The sequence below is a fragment of the Salmo salar genome, chromosome ssa08, assembly GCF_905237065.1.
Source record: "Salmo salar chromosome ssa08, Ssal_v3.1, whole genome shotgun sequence".
Classification (NCBI taxonomy): Eukaryota; Metazoa; Chordata; class Actinopteri; order Salmoniformes; family Salmonidae; genus Salmo; species Salmo salar.
This window is the reverse complement of record NC_059449.1, coordinates 15,184,445-15,206,782: the sequence shown is the minus strand read 5'-3', so window position 1 is coordinate 15,206,782 and position 22,338 is coordinate 15,184,445. Positions and strand designations below refer to the sequence as shown.

General features: G+C 42.5%; 1 protein-coding gene across 2 annotated transcripts in view; it reads left to right on the top strand.

Annotated features, from left to right (window-relative positions):
* LOC106610261 (probable E3 ubiquitin-protein ligase HERC3) overlaps nucleotides 1-22,338 on the top strand; it is a 35,733-nt gene that overhangs the window by 11,135 nt on the left and 2,260 nt on the right. Inside the window, exons 12-24 of one of the 2 annotated variants that reach the window (XM_045722816.1) lie at nucleotides 241-352; nucleotides 2,819-3,008; nucleotides 6,115-6,278; nucleotides 6,716-6,856; nucleotides 7,330-7,353; nucleotides 7,458-7,547; nucleotides 7,966-8,136; nucleotides 8,759-8,902; nucleotides 11,103-11,269; nucleotides 16,242-16,308; nucleotides 16,536-16,618; nucleotides 20,384-20,567; nucleotides 21,590-21,692. In XM_045722816.1, the coding sequence (XP_045578772.1) occupies nucleotides 241-352; nucleotides 2,819-3,008; nucleotides 6,115-6,278; nucleotides 6,716-6,856; nucleotides 7,330-7,353; nucleotides 7,458-7,547; nucleotides 7,966-8,136; nucleotides 8,759-8,902; nucleotides 11,103-11,269; nucleotides 16,242-16,308; nucleotides 16,536-16,618; nucleotides 20,384-20,567; nucleotides 21,590-21,692 (1,640 nt within the window). The remainder of the gene's footprint in view (nucleotides 1-240; nucleotides 353-2,818; nucleotides 3,009-6,114; nucleotides 6,279-6,715; nucleotides 6,857-7,329; nucleotides 7,354-7,457; nucleotides 7,548-7,965; nucleotides 8,137-8,758; nucleotides 8,903-11,102; nucleotides 11,270-16,241; nucleotides 16,309-16,535; nucleotides 16,619-20,383; nucleotides 20,568-21,589; nucleotides 21,693-22,338) is intronic. The other variant, XM_014209505.2, reaches the window with a different exon arrangement.

Below are 22,338 nucleotides of genomic sequence, written 5' to 3'. Positions count from 1 at the left end.
GTCTTCTATTCATCAATGGTTCTACACAAAGACATGGATTTAGTCCAGCCATTTATTTATATCTCTGCTGATGAGTTTTAAAAGGGATGTTCTTGTATTTTGAGCGGAACTTCCCTTTTAAGCGCCACAGTTAAAACTGATGAAAAGTCTGGTTTAGTTTATCATGGGTTTTTCTGTTTGGTAATTTTTTGGGGGGGGTTTGGTCTTAAAGGCTCTTTTGTTCTTTGTTTGTTCCCCCAGTGATGACAGCCATTTTAAGACCAACCCTAAAGTCCCTGGCATCGATCTCAACTCGGTCCGCCTGCTGTTTGAGACACTCAGTAAACCGCCCTTCGCCAGACTACTGGAGCAGGTAACGTCTCCACTCTCCTGTACCATGTCTTATCCCAATACCTGAAAGCGGGACCCTCCCTATGCTCAAAAACCTGGGTATGCGTAGTTAAAGTGGCCTCCTCCTTCCATCATCTGCACTGATATGAAAACACAGTGAAAGCAATATGAACGATGACCACTGGGTTTCAGGTCTTTGGTTCTTTCACATAGCAGCAGGGGAAGGAAAGGAGATAAGGAGAAAACACTCTAGACACTAAAGGTGCACTATGTAGAAATCAATCAGCCGTTTCCTGGTTGCTAAAATTCAGATAGTTCGCCTGATTTCAGTTTACGTGACAAAACAAGCAAGTATAGTGTAGGTAATCATTGTACCATCTAAACCGCTGTGAAATATATTTTCCATAACCACAAATATTGGTATTTTCAGCTTTTTGAAGCTTGTGTACAAAACCAAAAGTAAAAGACGCAAAAACTCAACTTAAAAATGGGAAGCATAGAAATAGTGCACATAGATCTACCGCTTCTTAACTTGCTTACAATGACAGATCAATAACTCACATTTATATGTACATTTGGTTGGGTCGCCCAAAAATGACACATTGCAGCTTTAAAGATGGAATCTGCAGTAGGGGAAGCGGCGCCACTGGCCACCCCACCACCGTTGTTGTTTTTGTTGAGCTGAGGAGCGTCGTGCAGCATGGTAAAAAAAAAGAAAGAAGTACATGTGCTCTTCTATCGCCCGTGCAGTGATGGGGAAACAACTGTTGTTTGCAGTAACTCCTTTGTTGTAATATAGAAAACAGACGTGGCTGTTTCACCATTAAATATTCTAGATTTAATTGAGATGTACCCCGGGTTTTGACTGTTAAGCTACTTGGTTCTATCCATCTACTCATAAATGTGTTATGACTGAGCGAATAATAGCATTTACAAATCCCCTTTACAGGGTCATTGTCATGGCAACCCTATCATACAGAGTCGTGGTTTATGTTTTGACTCAAATGCAATATTTGAATCCAAGGACATAAAGCCATTTCTGTCTGTCAACATACTGACTCAAATCTCTAGCCACTTTAATAATTAGAAATTGGATGCAATAAACGTATAACTAGTCACTTTAAACAATGCCACTTTATATAATGTTTACATACCCTACATTACTCATATCATATGTGTAAACTGTACTCTATCCAATCTACTGCATCTTGCCTATGCAACTCGGCCATCGCTCATCCATATTTGTATGTACATATTCTTATTCATTCCTTTACACTTGTGTATAAGGTAGATGTTGTGAAATTGTTAGATTACTTGTTAGATATTACTGCACGGTCGGAACTAGAAGCACAAACATTTCACTACACTTGCATTAACATCTGCTAACCATGTATATGTGGCCAATAAAATTTGATTTGTCTGGTTTTGGAACACCCTTTGACCCGTACACTCTTAGAAAAAAGGGTTCCAAAGGGGTTTTTCGCCTGTCCCCATAGGATAACCGTTTTGGTTCCAGGTAGAACTGTTTTCGGTTCCAGGTAGAACCCTTTTTTGGTTCCATGTAGAACCATCTGTAAAAAGGGTTCTACATGGAACCAAAAAGGGTTCTACCTGGAACCAAAAAGGGTTCTTCAAAGGGTTATCCTATGGGGACAGCCGAAGAATCCTTTAAGGTTGTAGATGGCACCTGCGTCTGTTTGACCTAGCCAGCAACACTTTGGACTGAGCTATGTAGTAGAGTAAAATAGGGGTGTTCAGGGTACACCGCCCGCTACGCTTGGTTTTGATGGCTGGAGAGTATCATAGGCCACGGCATTGAATTCCCATGCCACATATGAACTATGTCCCCCGTTGACTTCTGAAATGGTCCAGCACACATTACACATCATCTCAGTAAGATCAACACATACTCTGCTGGGTTTTGATGGTTTCACGCAGAATGCCTACTGGACTGAGGTCATGACGTTCAGAGCTAGCTAGCCCACTAATAATATGTTAGGTTGAGAAGCCCCAAAATCCCTAACTTGATTTATTGCGTTCTATAAAGATCAGGCAGCATTAGCAACCAGCCAACCACAGGAGGCCTCTCCCAAAACATTTTCCTGTGATGTTTTTGTCCTTTTGCCGAGTCCAGCTAATCCTTTAGATTTTATAAAAAGCTATCCTTGTTCCGACATAATAAAAGATATTGTAGCGTGTTGGTACAGAATTGCAAAGTTGAAAATGCATTTCTTAATCAATATCAAGTATCTCCCAATTCTTCACCATCGGTCAGTTATAGTTTCAATTTAAAAAAACTTCAGGTACTCTACTTAACTCATATCATAATATACTCATTTAGTTAGATCTCCATTAGCAAATGAAAATAACAAGCATTGTGATGTACAGTTAACCGGTTGTACGGACAGCTCTTAGGTGATATTTTGATGGATGATTTTAAAATGATGTATCCATCTCTCCCTCTATCCATGTGTCTCTGTCCTGCCAGGCCACTAAGAGTTTTGAGAGCCTGCTGATCCCCCAGCTGCCCTGTTCTCCCCCTGACGTTGAGGCCATGAGGATCTACCTGATCCTGTCGGAGTGTCCCGCCCTGCACGACTCCAAGAACTACATCACCCTCACCATCCCCCTAGCCATGGCCATACTCCGCCTGGATGCCAACCCCAGCAAAGTGCTTGGTAGGGGGGGAACATAGTTGCATTTCAAGCACACACACATGCACAATCACATGTTAATGTACTATGTACATTGTATGCACACAGACACCCATACGTGCGCACACACATCGACGGGGCTGTAGTGAAGCAGGTCGAGAGCTTCTAGTTCCTCTGTGTCCACATCACTAAGGATCTATCATGGTCCACACAAACCAACACAGTCGTGGCGGGGCACGACATTACCTCTTCCCCCTCAGGAGCCTGTAAAGATTTGTCATGGGCCCTCAGATTCTTAAAGTTTTTAGAGCTGCACCATTGAGAGCATCTTGACTGGCTGCATCACCACTTGCTATGGCAACTGCTTGGCATCTAGCTGCAAGGCTCTACAGAGGGTAGTGCGTACAGCCATGTACATCACTGGGGCCGAGCTCCCTGCCATCCAGGACCTCTATACCAGGCGGTGTCAGAGGAAGGCCCTAAAAATTATCAAAGACTCCAGCCACCCTAGTCATAGCATGATCTCTCTGCTACCGCACAGCAAGTGGTTCCGATGCACCAAGTCTGGAACCAACAGGAACCTGAACAGCTTCTATCCTCAAGCCATAAGACCGCTAAATAGTTATCAATAGCTACCTGGACTATCTGCATTGACCCTTTTTGTACTAACTCATCACATATGCTGCTGTTACTGTTTATATATCCTGTGGCCTAGTCACTTTATCCCTACCTACAGTTGAAGTCGGAAGTTTACATACACTTAGGTTGGAGTCATTAAAACTCGTTTTTCAACCACTCCACAAATGTCTTGTTAACAAACTATAGTTTTGGCATCTACTTTGTACATGACACAAGTAATTTTTCCAACAATTGTTTACAGACAGATTATTTCACTTTATAATTCACTGTATAGCAATTCCAGTGGGTCAGAAGTTTACATACACTAAGTTGACTGTGCCTTTAAACAGCTTGGAAAATTCCAGAAAATGATGTCATGGCATTAGAAGCTTCTGATAGGCTAATTGACAACATTTGAGTACATTGGAGGTGTACCTGTGGATGTATTTCAAGGCCTACCTTCACACTCAGTGCCTCTTTGCTTGACATCATGAGAGAATCAAAAGGAATCAGCCAAGACAAAATTGTAGACCTCCACAAGTCTGGTTCATCCTTCGGAGCAATTTCCAAATGCCTGAAGTTACCACGTTCATCTGTACAAACAATAGTATGCAAGTATAAACACCATGGGACCACGCAGCCTTCATACCGCTCAGGAAGGAGACGCGTTCTGTCTCCTAGAGATGAACGTACTTTGGTGTGAAACGTGCAAATCAATCCCAGAACAACAGCAAAGGACCTTGTGATGATGCTGGAGGAAACAGGTACAAAAGTATCTATATCCACAGTAAAACGAATCCTATATCGACATAACCTAAAAGGCCACTCAGCAAGGAAGAAGCCACTGCTCCAAAACCGCCATAAAAATGCCAGACTATGGTTTGCAACTGCACATGGGGGCAAAGATCGTACTTTTTTGGAGAAATGTCCTCTGTTTGGCCATAATGACCATCGTTATGTTTGGAGGAAAAATGGGGATGCTTGCAAGCCGAAGAACACCATCCCAATCGTGAAGCACGGGGGTGGCAGCATCGTGTTGTGGGGGTGCTTTGCTGCAGGAGGGACTGGTGCACTTCACAAAATAGATGGCATTATGAGGGAGGAAGGAAAATGTTGTGGAAATATTGAAGCAACATCTCAAGACATCAGTCGGGAAGTTAAAGCTTTGTCGCAAATGGGTCTTCCAAATGGACAATGACCCCAAGCATACTTCCAAAGTTGTGGCAAAATGGCTTAAGGACAACAAAGCCTATAGATAATTTGTGGGCAGAACTGAAAAAGCATGTGCGATCAAGGAGGCCTACAAATCTGACTCAGTTACACCAGCTCTGTCAGGAGCAAAATTCACCCAACTTATTGTGGGAAGCTTGTGGAAGGCTACCCAAAATGTTTGACCCAAGTTAAACAATTTAAAGGCAATGCTACCAAATGTTAATTGAGTGTATGTAAACTTCTGACCCACTGGGAATGTGATGAAAGAAATAAAAGCTGAAGTAAATCATTCTCTCTACTATTATTCTGACATTTCACATTCTTAAAATAAAATGGTGATCCTAACTGACTTAAGACTGAATTTTTACTAGGATTAAATATCAGGAATTGTGAAAACTGAGTTTAAATGTATTTGGCTAAGGTGTATGTAAACTTCCGACTTCAACTGTATATGTACATATCTACCTCAATTACCCTGTATCCCTGCACATCGACTCGGTACTGGTACCCTGTGTTTATAGCCAAGTTATCGCTACTCATTGTATATTTACTCCATGGATTATCTTTCTATTATTTTTTTTAGATTTTTGTCTTTGTTGTTGGGAAGGGCCGTAAGAAAGCATTTCACTGTTAGTCCACACCTGTTGTTTACGAAGCATGTGACAATTTAAATTTGACTTGACACAAACATGCAGGTACACCGGCGCACAGACAAATACCCTCATGCACACAAATGTGCTGAACAGTGTTTGATACTGTATAAACTGTACACCTCAGTCTACCACAAATACTCTTTCTCCGTACTGCAGTCAGTCCCAGGAAAATGGCAGTTATTCAACCGTCATAATGGTATACACTTCATGTGTACAGTGCATCACATGGCACTTCTGCCATACTTTTAAATATACAATGTCACAGCAGGTTCCCTTTAAAAGATGCTGGAATGTGATGTGGTGTCTTGTTTTCTGTCTCCCATAGATAACTGGTGGTGTGTTACATTATGGATCCCCATAGATAACTGGTGGTGTGTTACATTATGGATCCCCATAGATAACTGGTGGTGTGTTATATTCTGGATCCCCGTAGATAACTGGCGGCGTGTTATATTCTGGATCCCCGCAGATAACTGGCGGCGTGTTATAGTCTGGATCCCCGCAGATAACTGGCGGCGTGTTATAGTCTGGATCCCCGCAGATAACTGGCGGCGTGTTATAGTCTGGATCCCCGCAGATAACTGGCGGCGTGTTATAGTCTGGATCCCCGCAGATAACTGGCGGCGTGTTATTCTGGATCCCCGCAGATAACTGGTGGTGCCTGGTGGACGGCGGTGTGTTCTCCAGGCTGGTGGACATGTATAAGAGCATCGTAGTGTTCCTGTTAACCGGAGGAAAGGCCCTGCTCGTCCCTGTCTTCCTAGAAAACTACACCAGTGCCACGCTAAAGCTTCTAGAGAAACTTCATAAGGTAACGTTTCCTGCTAATGCTCATGGGGAAATTTCATTAGGTCATTCTTTACATAAAAGTTTCTCTAGATACTTCACAAGTTAAAGTTTTATACTAAAGCTTGTGGAAAAACTTCAAGAGATGTTATGATTCCCGGCCTAAAGCATAGGTCAACTGTGCGAATAGGATCCTTTTTTAAAAGGTTAGGAACACATGAGGTGTCCTTTATTAAAGGTTAGGAACACATGAGGTGTCCTTTATTAAAGGTTAGGAACACATGAGGTGTCCATTTTTTTAAAGAATGTCGGTAATGCAAAAAACAAGTTTACAGAATTGTGGGAAAATATCAAGAATATGCATGATATCCTTTTATATATAAATGTATCAAACAGCAAGAGACTTCCTGGTATAAAATAAAGGTAAACAATCATAATGATGGGTGTGTGTGTTCTGAGCAGGGCTGTTGTGCTGCTGTGTGTGTCCAGGTTAACCTGAAGGCCGGGCATGTGGAGTACAACCGCTTCTATATCCCTGACATCACCACCCTGGTGGACATCCAGGAAGACTACCTCAAGTGGTTTCTGAGTAAAGCAGAGATTGTGAGTACTGGAGCTCTCTACGTCTCTCTCTCTCTCCATCTCGCTGTGTCTCTCTCTCTCTCTCTCTTCTTGTGACGATGTCGTCCTGTGGAATTTGGTGTGTGTGTGTGTCCAATGATCTAATTCTCATCCTAATCCAATCAAATGCTACTCTCACAGACGAGCCTCCAGCCCCTACCCCTATACCTCTTCCCTCTCTCTCTCACTCCCTCTTTCTCCCTGCATAGTAGAATCTGTCGAACTGTTGTAGGCCCTTTCTAGGAAGAGCACAGAGACTTTGTTGTCCCCACCCTCATATTTTCACCTTTGTGCCTTGTAGCTCTGGCCAATGTCTCAGTAAACTGGTATAGCTAGACAGCCATACCTTTGCCACTAGCCGTCAATCTGAATACACTGTTATGATCCTCTACAATATAGTTTTCATGGGTAAATTGGACAAAACTGAGTTGATGATTTATAATTTTGTTTTTCAGAAAATGAGAACACCAGCAGTACAGGTATACAGGCTGTTTTCTAATCAAATGAGTGTAAATGCCACGTTATCTATATGCTAAGAAAGACATCTCTTCAAACGATAACGTTTCTCTTTTCTTCCCTTCAGAGCTCAGTGACTTTATGTGCCTACCCGTTCATACTGAACGCCCAAGCCAAGACCACCATGCTGCAAACTGACGCTGAGCTACAGATGCAGGTAACAGCCAGGATTGGAAAATATATATGTTCATTTTTACAGATGCTCTGGTACAGAGCGACTTATAGTAGTGAGTGCATACATTTTAATTTGTAATGATCCCTCGTGGGAATCGAACCCACAACCCTGGCATTGCAAGTGCCATGCTCTAAACACTGAGCCACACGGGACCATTTATATAAAAGTTTCCCACTGTTAACTCAAGTTTGGAACTGATTTATGTTGACATTTGCCGTGTTAAAATAACTTGTTTTTATAGACAATGTAAGAATGAATCATGTCCCTTGGAGAGCATTTAATTGCGCTTGTCTTTTTTTTTAAACACTATGTAAAATAAAAATAAAAATCCATCTCCTACACTGGAGGGTGGGGTGGGACATATTTTTGATCGTTTCCCCTGTCTGTGACCTTTTCCAAGATGGCGGTGAGCGGGGCCAACATGCATAACGTTTTCATGCTGCTGACGCTGGAACCCCTCCTGGCGCGGAACCCCTTCCTGGTGCTCCACGTACGCAGGGACCACTTAGTGAGCGACGCCCTGAGGGAGCTCACCATCTACTCCGACGTCGACCTCAAGAAGCCCCTCAAGGTCAGAGTTCAGCACCTCTCAGGGTCACAAAGATCATGTAGTGTGTCGTAAATAGACAGAGATATTTTTTTTAGGAGAGATCTTTGTAATCAAAGAGAAATAAGATAACACTACCAATCATCAATTGTTTGTCAACGGCTGCACATATCACTGTTAGTGCCACTTGAATTACAGAAACTAAGCACATATCACTGTTAGTGCCACTTAAATTACAGGAACTAAGGACATATCACTGTTAGTCCCACTTAAATTACAGGAACTAAGGACATATCACTGTTAGTCCCACTTAAATTACAGGAACTAAGGACATATCACTGTTAGTCCCACTTAAATTACAGGAACTAAGGACATATCACTGTTGTTAGTGCCACTTAAATTACAGGAACTAAGGACATATCACTGTTGTTAGTGCCACTTAAATTACAGGATCTAAGGACATATCACTGTTGTTAGTGCCACTTAAATTACAGGATCTAAGGACATATCACTGTTGTTAGTGCCACTTAAATTACAGGATCTAAGGTCATATCACTTGAAGATGAGAAAGTGATTGATAGAGTATTTGGGCAGGAGTTAGTGCCACTTTAATTACAGGAACTAAGGCCCGCTTTCCCCCCTCTAGGTGATCTTTGATGGGGAGGAGGCGGTGGATGCAGGGGGGGTAACCAAGGAGTTCTTCCTACTGCTGCTGAAGGAGTTGATGGACCCTGTGTACGGCATGTTCACCCAGTACACCCAGTCCAACCTGCTCTGGTTCTCTGATAAAGTGAGTCGTGTACCACTCAGTGGATGCTGTTGAGGGGAGGACGGCTCATAATAATGGCTGGAACGGAGCAAATGGAATGGCGTCAAACAAATGGAAACCATGTGTTTAATGTATTTGATACCATTCTATCTATTCCTCAAAAGCCATTACCACGAGCCCGTCCTCCCCAATTAAGGTGCCACCAACCTCCTGTGTGACCGCTTCTACTGCACAACACTGTACCGCTAACCACGATCTTACTGTGCATATAGGGCTGATGGCATTCATAACATGATATAATAAAACTGTGAACCACTCACACTGCAACACTAACAAATGTTGATAACTGAACATATCTAACTGTAATTATAAACTAGGTGGTTCGAACCCTGAATGCTGATTGGCTGACAGCCGTGATATATCAAACCGTATACCACGGGTATGACAAAACATGTATTTTTACTGTTTTAATTACATTAGTAACCAGTTTATAATAGCAATAAGGCACCTCCGCGTTGCGTCGTGCCTAAGAACAGCCCTTAGCCGTGGTATATTGGCCATATACCACAACCCCCCCGAGGTGCCTTATTGCGTAAATATAGTGCTGATGTTACTGATAATACTGTGTAAAAAAAAATAAGCTAAATAAATAAAACACTGTACTTGAAAAGGGGTGTAGTATTAAATATTTCTTGCAAGTGCGTTGGAGTATAGTACATGATTCAAGAGAAGTGTATTAAATGCCTTCACTGACCTTGGCAACGGTTGCTAGAGGAATAAAATGAAAAAGGGAAGTGTTGCAAGCGAACAGTGTAGTAGTCTATTGAATAACAGTTTTTTTGGTGTGTTGTTTTTTAAAAATGTTTCCAGGTAAGAACGCATTCTCTTTTACACTAATGACAATAAAACATGTCTAACCGTTAATGGGGGACTGTGACATCTTAGAATTGGCTCTTTGTAGAAAACCAATGTTACACTCTGTCTGACTACATCCTAATTGGCACCCTATTCCCTATATAGTGCTCTATGCCATTTGGGACACAGACCCTATCTATTGTATGAAGCAACACCAAGGTCATATTAGTTGTCAAATCCCTTCTACTCATGTTTTGGAAGCCAGCCAACCACCTCAACTTGTCAGAAGGGTCCATTTCATTATCTTCTACATCTAAACAACATTATGCATTTTCAAAGACGAACAAGGTCACAAACAACGTTTCAAAAATATTTCCAAATGCTCTGAATAGACACGGTTGGTCTTGGTTACCTGAGTATTTAGCTGTTTACCGGTGTCTCATAACGTCTTTTGTCTGTATTTCAATGACCTTTGTTAACCCCCCGACCAAGGCTTGGCTGTGTGGCCTGGCCATTGTGCTGTAAGTTGGATATATTCTATTGTGTGAAGGGACATGCCACTAGGCCAGAAAGGTCATATTTGTTGTTGTGGTTTGTTGAGGGTAGAAATAATTATTGTATTGAAATATGAACCGCTTATGTAATGAGAGCCGTCCTATCGGAGTGAGTTGATGTAGATCAGCGTTTTCCAGGAAAAGGGACGCCCATGCGAGGCAAGGCGACATCGGGAACGTTCACTCACGTATACAAAATAGCAACCTGGGTCGTGGGAAAATGAATGAATGTCTATGAACCCTTTGACACTCACAATTGACAGAGAGTAGTGATTTGAAGGAGGAGCTCAAACGGGGCTGTAACAATAAAATGAAGTGGAATAGGCTCAGAATAGGGTTCATCAACAATATTTTGTTAGAAAGGCATAATAGGTAATTATTCATATGTAGCTTGCAGTTTTAATCAGAAACACGTGTAATGAATCAACAACAATTCTGAGTAGCCCAGTAATACATTTCCCAGTTGGTGAACATTATTGAATGAAGTGGTTGAATAAAAACAAATGAAATCTTGGTTTGGATTTAAAAACAGACCTTTGGTGGTATGCCAGCCTACATTTCCATCATAAACAAGGTGTACATCTCAATAGTTTCAAGTCCTTTTGTTTTTTTTTCTCTCTTAATAATGATAAACAGTTATACAACACTTTCAGTAGGCTTCAATCTTGTTGCTTTCACCTCTCCTGTATTTTCTGATCAGCGAGGAACGAGCAACAAGAAGAGGACGTCTCTTAAGACTATTGTTATGCACCCAACAAAGCATTGCCTCTCTATCTAACTTCCTTGTTGTGTCTCTCTCTGTTTGTGCCCAGTGTTTTGTGGAGCACAACTGGTTCAATCTGATAGGGATCATCTGTGGGCTGGCCATCTATAACAGCACCGTGGTGGACCTCCACTTCCCCCTGGTCCTTTACAAGAAGCTACTGGGCGTAGCACCCACTCTGGAGGACCTCAAGGAGCTGTCTCCCACAGAGGGCAGGTAATGTGAATTCATAGCCCAGCCACGAGGCCTCTAGGCTGGGATGGACTTGCATGCTAACTCCCCCTAGCCACATCTTGTTAAAAGTTCTACATGGAAAGTGAGTGTTCTTCATTCATTAAAAACGACTTGGTGTTGAACACAATCTTTTTACTGCCATTAGGTATATTGATTGTCCATGCTGTTTGTATAAATGTATTTCCTCTTGGGTGCGGAGAGATTTAATTCTGGGTTTATTTTTTTAATTCCCCCTTCCCTCCTTATTTGAAAACGTTGTGTAAACTCAACATTTCTTCAGAAGGAAATAATTTAGTGTTGGGCTTAGGGTTGGGCGGCATCCAGATCTTCATACCGTTCCTGTACCATACTAGGGTACATGGTATTACCGGCAGTGCACACTGTTTCTTTCCAAATGCACAAAACAAATTTAGGCAGCAGGGATCTTGATCCAGGAGGAGATTGTTTGTCTCTGCTGTAACTGCTGTGTCAGCGATTACAGCTGGGAGTCTTTCTGGGTAAGTCTAAGAGCTTTGCACACTTGGATTGTACAATATTTGCACATTATTCTGTTGATCATTGCTAGACAGCCATTTTCAAGTCTTGACATAGACTTTCAAACCGATCTTATGAGTAAAAACTGTGACTAGGCCACTCAGGAACATTCAATATCATCTTGGTAAGCAACTCTAGTGTATATTTGGTCTTGTTTTTTTAGGTTATTGTCCTGCTTAAATGTGAATTAGTCTCCCAGTGTCTGTTGGAAAGCAGACTGAAACAGGTTTTCCTCTAGGATTTTGCCTGTGCTTAACTTATTCCATTTCTTTTTATCCTAAACTCTCTAGTCCTTGCCGATGACAAGCATACCCATAACATGGTGCAGCCACCACCATGCTTGAAAATGTGCTACTCAGTGATGTGTTGTGTTAGATTTGCCACAAACATAAAGCTTTGTATACAATACATAAGGTTAATTTCTTTGACACATTTTTTGCAGTATTACTTTAGTGCCTTTTTGCAAACAGGATGCATGTATTCTGCACTGGCTTCCTTCTTTTCACTCTGTCATTTAGGTTAGTATTGTGGAATAACTACGATGTGGTTGATCCATCCTCAGTTTTCTCCTATAACAGCCATTAAACTCTGTTTTATAGTCACCATTAGCTTCATGGCGAAATCCCTGTGCCGTTTCTTTCCTCTCATGCAACTAAGTTAGGAAGGATGCCTGTATCTTTGTTGTGACTGGGTGTATTAATACACCATCCAACGTGTAATTAATAACTTCACCATGCTCAAACGTCTTCACCATGCTCAAACCAATCTGGAAAACCTCTCTGGTGTTGTGGTTGAATCTGTGTTTGAAATTCACTGCTCGACTGAGCGACCTTACAAACAATTGTATGTGTGGGGTACAGAGATGAGGTAGTCATTCAAAAATCACGTTAAACACTATTATTGCACACGGAGTGAGTCCATGCAACTTATTATGTGACTTGTCAAGCACATTTAGGCTTGCCATAACAAATGGGTTGGATACCTATTGACTCAAGATATTTTAGCTTTTAATTTTTTATTAATTTGTAAAAATTATTGACATTATTGTGTATAGGGCAGTGACACAAAATCTCAAAATAATCCATTTTATATTCAGGCTGTAACACAAAGAAATGTGGAGAGAGTCAATGGGTGTGAATACTTTCTGAAGGCACTGTACTGTACATCACCCAGCGGTTGGCCTAGGGTCTAATTGTCTGTAGATGGTCCGGAGGTTAGTGCTGAAGCTTTTTATCCTTAGATTACCATTCTGAGGGCTACAATTAGGGCAGTGCATCGGCCCTTGAGCGTGTCACAGTAAAAGACAGCCTTCTTTAAGGAGTTGGCTCCCTTGGGAGTGTTGGGCCACAAAACAACCCAGACGATGAATAGTGTCTTGTTGTTTTCTTGGCCTGACGTTTGGGTACACTTAAGACCGAGGCAGTAGAGTGTCGACACAGCTGTGGGTTTTGAAGTAAGTGTTGGTGAAGAAGGAAGCGAAATGAATGACAGTTGGTTAGTCATTTGGTGTGTTTCTTTACTCTAGTATTTCTGTGTACTCCTAGTACTCTGAATTGAAATAAGATAAATAAAAAAATTAACTAGGAAAGTCAGTTAAGAACAAATTCTTATTTACAATGACTTCCTACCCCGGCCAGACCTGGGCCAATTGTGCACCGCCGTATGGGACTCCCAATCACGGCCGGTTGTGATACAGCCTGGATTTGAACCAGGGTGTCTGTATTGACACCTCTAGCACTGAGATGCAGTGCCTTAGACTGCTGCGCCACTCGGGAGCCCAAAGATAACTGGATATCAAATACAGTTGAAGTTTACATACACTTAGGTTGGAGTCATTAAAACTCATTTTTCAACCACTCCACAAATTTCTTGTTAACAAACTATCATTTTGACAAGTCGGTTAGGACAGCTACTTTGTGCATGACACAAGTAATTTTTACAATTGTTTACAGACATTATTTCACTTCTAATTCACTGTATCACAATTCCAGTGGGTCAGAAGTTTACATACACTAAGTTGACTGTGCCTTTAAACAGCTTGGAAAATTCCAGAAAATTATGTCATGGCTTTAGAAGCTTCTGATAGGCTAATTCACATAATTTGAGTCAATTGGAGGTGTACCTGTGGATGTATTTCAAGGCCTACCTTCAAACTCAGTGCCTCTTTGCTAGACATCATGGGAAAATCAAAAGAAATCAGCCAAGACCTCATAAAATAAATTGTAAACTTCCACAAGTCTGGTTCATCATTGGGAGCAATTTCCAAACGCCTGAAGGTACCACGTTCATCTGTACAAACATTAGTACGCAAGTATAAACACGACGCCGTCATACCGCTCAGGAAGGAGACGCGTTCTGTCTCCTAGAGATGAATGTACTTTGGTGCGAAAAGTGCAAATCAATCCCAGAACAACAGCAAAGGACCTTGTGAAGATGCTGGAGGAAACAGGTACAAAAGTATCTATAGCCACAGTAAAACGAGTCCTATATCGACATAACCTGAAAGGCCGCTCAGCAAGGAAGAAGCCACTGCTCCAAAACCACCATAAAAATGCCAGACCACGGTTTGCAACTGCACATGGGGACAAAGATCGTACTTTTTGGAGAAATGTCCTCTGGTCTGATTAAACAAAAATAGAACTGTTTGGCCATAATGACCATCGTTATGTTTGGAGGAAAAAGGAGGAAGCTTGCAAGCCGAAGAACACCATCCCAACCGTGAAGCACGGGGGTGGCAGCATCATGTTGTGGGGGTGCTTTGCTGCAGGAGGGACTGGTGCACTTCACAAAATAGATGGCATCATGAGGTAGGAACATTATGTGGATATATTGAAGCAACATCTCAAGACATCAGTCTGGAAGTTAAAGCTTGGTCGCAAATGGTTCTTCCAAATGGACAATGACCCCAAGCATACTTACAAAGTTGTGGCAAAATGGCTTAAGGACAACAAAGTCAAGGTATTTGAGTGGCCATCACAAAGCCCTGACCTCAATCCTATAGAAAATTTGTGGGCAGAACTGAAAAAGCGTGTGTGAGCAAGGAGGCCTACAAACCTGACTCAGTTACACCAGCTCTGTCAGGAGGAATGGGCCAAAATTCACCAAACTTATTGTGGGAAGCTTGTGGAAGGCTACCCGAAATGTTTGACCCAAGTTAAACAATTTAAAGGCAATGTAACCAAATACTAGTTGAGTGTACGTAAACTTCTGACCCACTGGGAATGTGATAAAAGAAATAAAAGCTGAAATGAATTATTCTCTCTATTATTCTGACATTTCACATTCTTAAAATAAAGTGGTGATCCTAACTGACCTAAAACAGGGAATTTTTACTAGGATTAAATGTCAGGAATTGTGAAAAACTGAATTTAAATGTATTTGGCTAAGGTGTATGTAAACTTCCAACTTCAACTATACCTACTTCACAGACTACTGTAGTTGAGTACTTTGTGCAGAAAAACTCAACTCCACAACCCATAAGAACACCAATCCAATACACAGCCCATACAAAGCAAGGCAGCACACTCCCATCTTCCCTCCAACTTCAACAGAATGTGCGACATCCCACTTGGCTGCCCTTTGGGCCTGGAGAGAAAGAGGAGTTTATTTTCCGCTTGGCACCCTATCCCTGGCTCTGTTACTCCATGCATACTTCCTGTGTTGTGGTAGGGTTGGCTAGCATCTCCCTAGCAAGCATAGCTTAGCGTAGTCCCCTCCCACACTCTCCATCACTCACGGTCTGTTATTGTCTCCCAGCGTTAACAAAGCATAGCCCTCATTCTCCATCACTGTCTATTATTAGCTCCTAGCATTAGCATAGCATGGCCCCCATTCTCCATTAGTGTCTATTATTGGCTACTAGCATTAGCGTAGCACCCATTCTCAATCACTGTCTATTGTTAGCTGTTAGAATTAGCATAGCCGGCATTCTCCATTACTGTCTATTATTAGCCGCTAGCGTTAGCGCTCAAACAGGCTAGCGCTACAGGAAGCCTTGTTGTTCCCGCTTCTGTTCTATCCCAGATAATCCAGGTGCTTTGGGGACAGAACACAGCTGGCCACCAGGGTAAGCGCTAAAATGTGACGTTAGCGATGTCACTAAATGCTACTGAGGGCAGAGGCCTTAAAATGGAGAGTGTGTTATCCCCAGCTAGGTTAGGGAGAAAGTCTTTAGCGATGGCTGAGGCTGCCAGGGAGGGATGCCGTCCGTGTCAGTGATGAAAAGTGTGCTGGATGAGTCTTTACCTCAAGACGCAGCTATGTGGGAGGAATTTTGATGAGGATGACATTGGTCTTCTATTTCTCTGTCTTGCGTTCCCTCTCCCTCTCTCTAGCCCTCCTCTTTGTTTTCTCACCATAGTGAGACAGAACATTCTCTACGGTCATGTGTTAGTGAATACGTCTCTCTTTCTCTCTCTAGGAGTTTACAACAGCTCCTGGACCATGAGGAAGATGACGTTGAGGAGACATTTTGTCTAATCTTTGCTGTAAGTCCTCACAGGGCCCCCCTGTTGTGAATTGTACCAACTCTTGGAGATGTCTGAACGCCACACAAAACATAAACCCACTATGTCATCACCCATTAAAAGATGACTGTACAGAAAGATCTGCACAACATTCAGATGCCAAATCAGATGCTGCAGTAGAAATGGATGATATTTAGTTGCCTGACTGGGTGATATCTAACCCCCTTCCCCCACTGTGTCCATCCCAGATCACCAGAGAGTACTATGGTCTGACGGAGGTGAAGGAGCTTATCCCTGGAGGAGACCGCATCACTGTGGACAAGAACAACAGGTGGGGCCCCTTTATTTATATTTATATATATATATATATATATATATATATATATATATATATATATATATATATATATATATATATATCCAACTGTAACTATATCACATTATAACAACAACACTGACTTTAAAACAGCACTGCAACCGTAAGCTTCTCCCTCTCTATTACATCACGGTCCCCAGATCATGTTTTATTTCACATTTTAAGAACAAATTCTTATTTACAATGATGACCTGTCAAACACATCAATAAACAACATGCCAATAAACAATAATTACACTATTATATCTACAAGTATGTGGTCACCTGCTCGTCCAACATCTCATTCCAAAATCATGGGCATTAATATGGAGTTGGTCCCCTTTGGTGCTATACCAGCCTCTACTCTTCTGGGAAGGTTTTCCACTAGATGTTGGAACATTGCTGCGGGGACTTGCTTCCATTCAGCCAAGAGCATTAGTGAGGTCGGGCACTGATTTTGGGCAATTAGGCCTGGCTCGCAGTCGGCGTCCCAATTCGAGGGGGTTGAGGTCAGGGTGAACTGCTTAGAAGGCCAAAAGTATTGGGACAAGTTCACTTATGTGAATTAAAGTAGCTAAAAGTGAAGTATTTGGCCCCATATTCCTAGCACTATATCAAGCTTGCCACTCTAGTAACCTGTTGGATGCATTTGCAGTTTGTTTTGGTTGTGTATCAGATTGTTTTGCCCAACAGAAATGTAATGGTAAATAATATATTGTGTCATTGCAGTCAGTTTTATTGTATATACGAATAGAATATGTTTCTCTACATGAATGTGGATGCTACCATGATTATGGATAATCCTGAATTAATTGTGAATAATGATGAGGGAAAAAGTTAGATGCACAAATATCAAGATATGCTAACCTCTCACCATTACAATAACAGGGGAGGTTAGCATTTTGGGGTGGGTAGCAGAGTACAGAGCCAAAACAACCAAAACTGTTTCGCTGTCCCAATACTTTTAGAGCTCACTGTATTTTGAGGCCCTTCTGTCACTGACACAGAGTTAGAGCAGCTTATGGAGGAGTCCATTGAGGTAACAGTACGGGGGTGTGCTGGAAGCTTGTGTTGAACAGATGGGGATGTCCCCAGCTAGGATTGGGTTCAGAACAACAGCAGCCCACATCTCTCCACAAATCCTCATTATACTTTGACTAGCCATTTGGCCGTGGGGCCAAATCCTCAGGGCCTCCACCCAGAGAGAGAGAGGGCAAGCGAAAAAATAACCCATTCATCCTGCCAAAACAGAGTCCGACTACATAAGGCCATTTTGAAGGCTGTCTGTTATGACTTGAAATGCAGGCATATCTAGAATTTTCAAGTGGCAGATAGCCTAGTGGTTAAGAGCACAGGACCAGTAACTGAAAGGTCACTGGTTCGAATCCCTGAGGTGACTAGGTGAAAAATCTGTCAATGTACTCTTGAGCAAGGCACTTAACCCTAATTGTTGCTGTGGATAGGACCGTCTACTAAAATGTAAATAAGTGAAAGCATAATGCCAGGAGTTTTTCCTACTTATAGACTCTAACTGCAGCCCAGAGTTTTCCAGGACAGGTCACATGGTCAGGAAAAACTGGGAAACAATGAGTTGAGTCACCTTTCCTCTTCATTACACCGAGGGAGGTTTGTTTATTGTGAGTGGAGTTGTGGAGGCTAGCTTAGCCCACAGATGCTATGGCAAGTTTCCTGCTCCCATTCCTCATTGGCGTTTGTCAGATTGAGTGTTTTTATTTCTAGCTGTGGGGCTCGCCAGTTAAATCTCTGGAGGGAGAGGCTGGGGTGGTGTGTGTGTGTGTGTGTGTGTGTGTGTGTGTGTGTGTGTGTGTGTGTGTGTGTGTGTGTGTGTGTGTGTGTTAGTAAGAAAGGGAGAGTAGTAAGAAAGGGAGAGTAGGCCAAAGAGCAATGTTCCTATTCCCCTGCAGCTTTCCTGACGTCTCTGTAGCTGGCTGCTACAATATCTGTCAGGAAATCAGGTGGGTGGCCAACCATGTTGCTACACAGAGTTCACACATCCTCCCTGGGCCATGCTGTGCTGAACTCCAGGCCTAACACACACTGCCATCATCATCTTTTCCTCCTCACAGGAACCTCACACAGGGACAAAGTGTGTTGACTCTCTCTCTGTCTCGTCATGTGCTGTTTTAAAGATAAAGTTCTTTACCAGTTAAGTTCCTGACTAAATGAGAGAAATTAATCTGGTGAAAGTCCCATCCTTTAACTGGCATAGTTGTTTATTACTAGGATGAAAGTATTAATGAGTAGAGCTCCAATCCACATTGCAGAATGCACAGTACCCAGCCCCTTAATAGTTACTAAATTCAAGATGGGTGTCTCAGTCCCATGTCATCTGGTAAAGTTTTGGATCTCAATTATAGATGGTTATGGTGGTGGGTTATGTATGGTCTATTTTAATCTGTTTTGATTGGCCGGTGCAGTGGCCAAGGGTCTCCAATCTGCCCAGTAGGGCGTATCTCCAGAACACAGAACACCTCCCCTGTGACACCTCCTCCTGGGAGAGACCGCTAGATTGCGTCACAAATGGCACCCTAATCCCTTTAAAGTAGTGCACTATATAGGGAATTGGGTGCCATTTGGGACACAGCCTTAGTGCTGCTCTCACTGCTATTCTCTATCCTCACAACTCCCTATTCCCCTCCTGAGGGGATAGGCCTGCCTTGAGAATGAAGCTATACTGACAGTCACAGGAACAGCATGTACAGTCGCAGCTCAAAGGAAAATTTCACCCAAAAACTATCTTTTGGTATTTGTTTCATTCGTCCATTGTTGACAGAGTCCCTAAATGTTTTGCTTGTCAGCAATCAAGTTTTCAAGATATGTAATGTTCAAAATACAGAAATCATCCCTCGATGATGAATTTTGCATCATATGATTAATTTTAATAACAAACTTGTTAATCAAATAATAGAGTAATGACAAACCAAATCAAAAGGCCACTCTGTCTGAGTATAACTTATTCAATCATCAAACTGAAGCAAAGTCCTTTGTTTAAACAGTTCTACGGCGCTTGGATAGTCTTCAGCAGCTCCTGCTGCTCTCCATGTGGGGAAACCATTCATTTAAACCATGATGCCACTCAGGCCAGATGACCTGTAGAGCAGTGGGTTATGGGCCATGTAGTCTTCACCATGATGACCATCTTAGGGCTGACAACCCCTCTGTGTGGCATGGCCGTAGGTGGAGGGGCTTGTCACATCACGTGTGTGTGTTTGTGTCGTATTAGTGCAGCAACATGAGACAGGCAGGGGTTTAAGCAATAACAAATGAAATGGTTACAGGGAATTACTCTCACTCGAAAATCATATGAAGATGGCATAAGTCATGGCAAAATGTGTAGAATATCAGTAAATTAGCTTTGAAGCGGCAAACATTTCTATCCACCCCATCGCAAAATGTGTATACGTGCCGGAAATTGGCTTTTAAATTATAACATTTTCTCTCCGTCCCATGTTAAATAGTAGAATTTCATGAAATTAGTTTCACAACTGCAAAACTTTCTCTCTGCCCCATGGCAAAATGTGTAGAATTGCAGTAAATTATTCAAATGTAAAATGTTTCTATCTGCTGCCAAGAGTGCTTGCATACGGCCCACAAAAGGTTAGGGCTGGCCCTGGCTATTAACTACAACCAGACTACTGATTGCATCTCTAAAATTAGGATGGTAAACAGTATGGCCACTCAATATTCTTTGTGTTATGTCTGTCTGTGTGTCTGTGTCAGGGAGGAGTTTGTGGAGGCCTACCTGAAGTACATGTTCAGGGACTCGGTGAGCGAGCTGTACCAGGCCTTCTCCTCTGGGTTCCTGAAGGTGTGTGGTGGGAAGATCCTGTCGCTGTTCCAGCCCTCCGAGCTTATGGCCATGGTGGTGGGAAACAACAACTATAACTGGGAGGAAATGGAGAAGGTGAGCTTTAAAGCTAACGCTCGTGCTAATGGTAGGTGATACGAAGCTAACCCTAATGGTAGGCGATGGAGAATGTGAGTGCTAATGCTAAGCTAACCCTAATGGTAGGTGATGTAGAATGTGAGTGCTAAGCTAACCCTAAATGGTAGATGGAGAATGTGAGAGTGAATACACCCCAGGGCAGTCAATCACGGAGTCAAACATCCATGGAAAACACTGGTGTTAACACTACATACTGTTACCGGAGAACATCAAAATGGGGGGGTGTAATATAATAAAACAGTTGATGCCATACTGCAAAGCACAGTGTCAAAACGAATCAAAATAATTGATCACTAAAATGAACCTGTCTTGACCAGGCAGTTTCCGAGAGCATAGCCAATTAGACAAAACCCCAGTCAGAAACCAGGAAGTTTGAGCGTCTGCCTGGTCAAGTTCGAACGTCGGGACATGTATGGCTCGCTGAGGGCGGAGCCGAGGAGGCCATGGGGATTAGCCATTGGCTAATGGAGGAAGTTAAAAAGGTCAAGGTCACCGTAAGTAATGTGCACTGGGCTTCTCCTGGATTAGTTTGTTTTTAGCGTGTTGATGTCTTCAGATGACTGTAAGGGGCCTGTGATCTGTGTTTACTGCGAGTGTCGTGTGCAGGATATTGACAACATGATGGGGACTCTTGCGTAAGCAGGGTGTTTTCACTGCACTGCTCAGAATGTGGGAAATGTGTATGAAGTTTGAACGCTGGGATTAGGTTAGGCTAGGTAAAGGGTCTGCACACAAGTGCGTGAGTGTATGCACCACACACACAGAGCCACCACACACACACACACACACACACACAGCTCTGTGAGGAATTCCACAGGCTGTCACATATGAAGGAATCATGTTCTAACTCTGAATAACACTTAATGATAGTGACGAAGTAAAATGCTTTATAGGAATCATACCAGTTGGCCAACTTCAGTTACATAACTGTCCTTAATATAATAGAACCATATTATGTTGTTTTGGCTTTTCTACTACAGAATGCGGTTTACAAAGGAGAGTATTCAGCCACTCATCCGACTGTGAGGATGTTTTGGGAGGTATTCCATGAGTTCCCTCTGGAAAAGAAGAAGCGGTTCTTATGTAAGTACTAAGTAGAGCCCTCGGTTCTTATATAAGTACTGAGTAGAGCCCTCGGTTCTTAAGTAGGTACTGAGTAGAGCCCTCGGTTCTTAAGTAGGTACTGAGTAGAGCCCTCGGTTCTTAAGTAGGTACTGAGTAGAGCCCTCGGTTCTTAAGTAGGTACTGAGTAGAGCCCTCGGTTCTTAAGTAGGTACTGAGTAGAGCCCTCGGTTCTTAAGTAGGTACTGAGTAGAGCCCTCGGTTCTTAAGTAGGTACTGAGTAGAGCCCTCGGTTCTTAAGTAGGTACTGAGTAGAGCCCTCGGTTCTTAAGTAGGTACTGAGTAGAGCCCTCGGTTCTTAAGTAGGTACTGAGTAGAGCCCTCGGTTCTTAAGTAGGTACTGAGTAGAGCCCTCGGTTCTTAAGTAGGTACTGAGTAGAGCCCTCGGTTCTTAAGTAGGTACTGAGTAGAGCCCTCGGTTCTTATGTCAATACTGAGTAGAGCCCTCAGCCAACACCTCGTTAAACTATCACAATGACAATCTGTAGATTTACTCAAGGTCTAAATAGGCACTTAACATTGAGCTTGAGCCACTGGCTATCTATTTCTAATGCTACAAGGAAAGAAGACGAGGAAAGAAAGCTGCTTGAGTATTAGTACTCTCAGC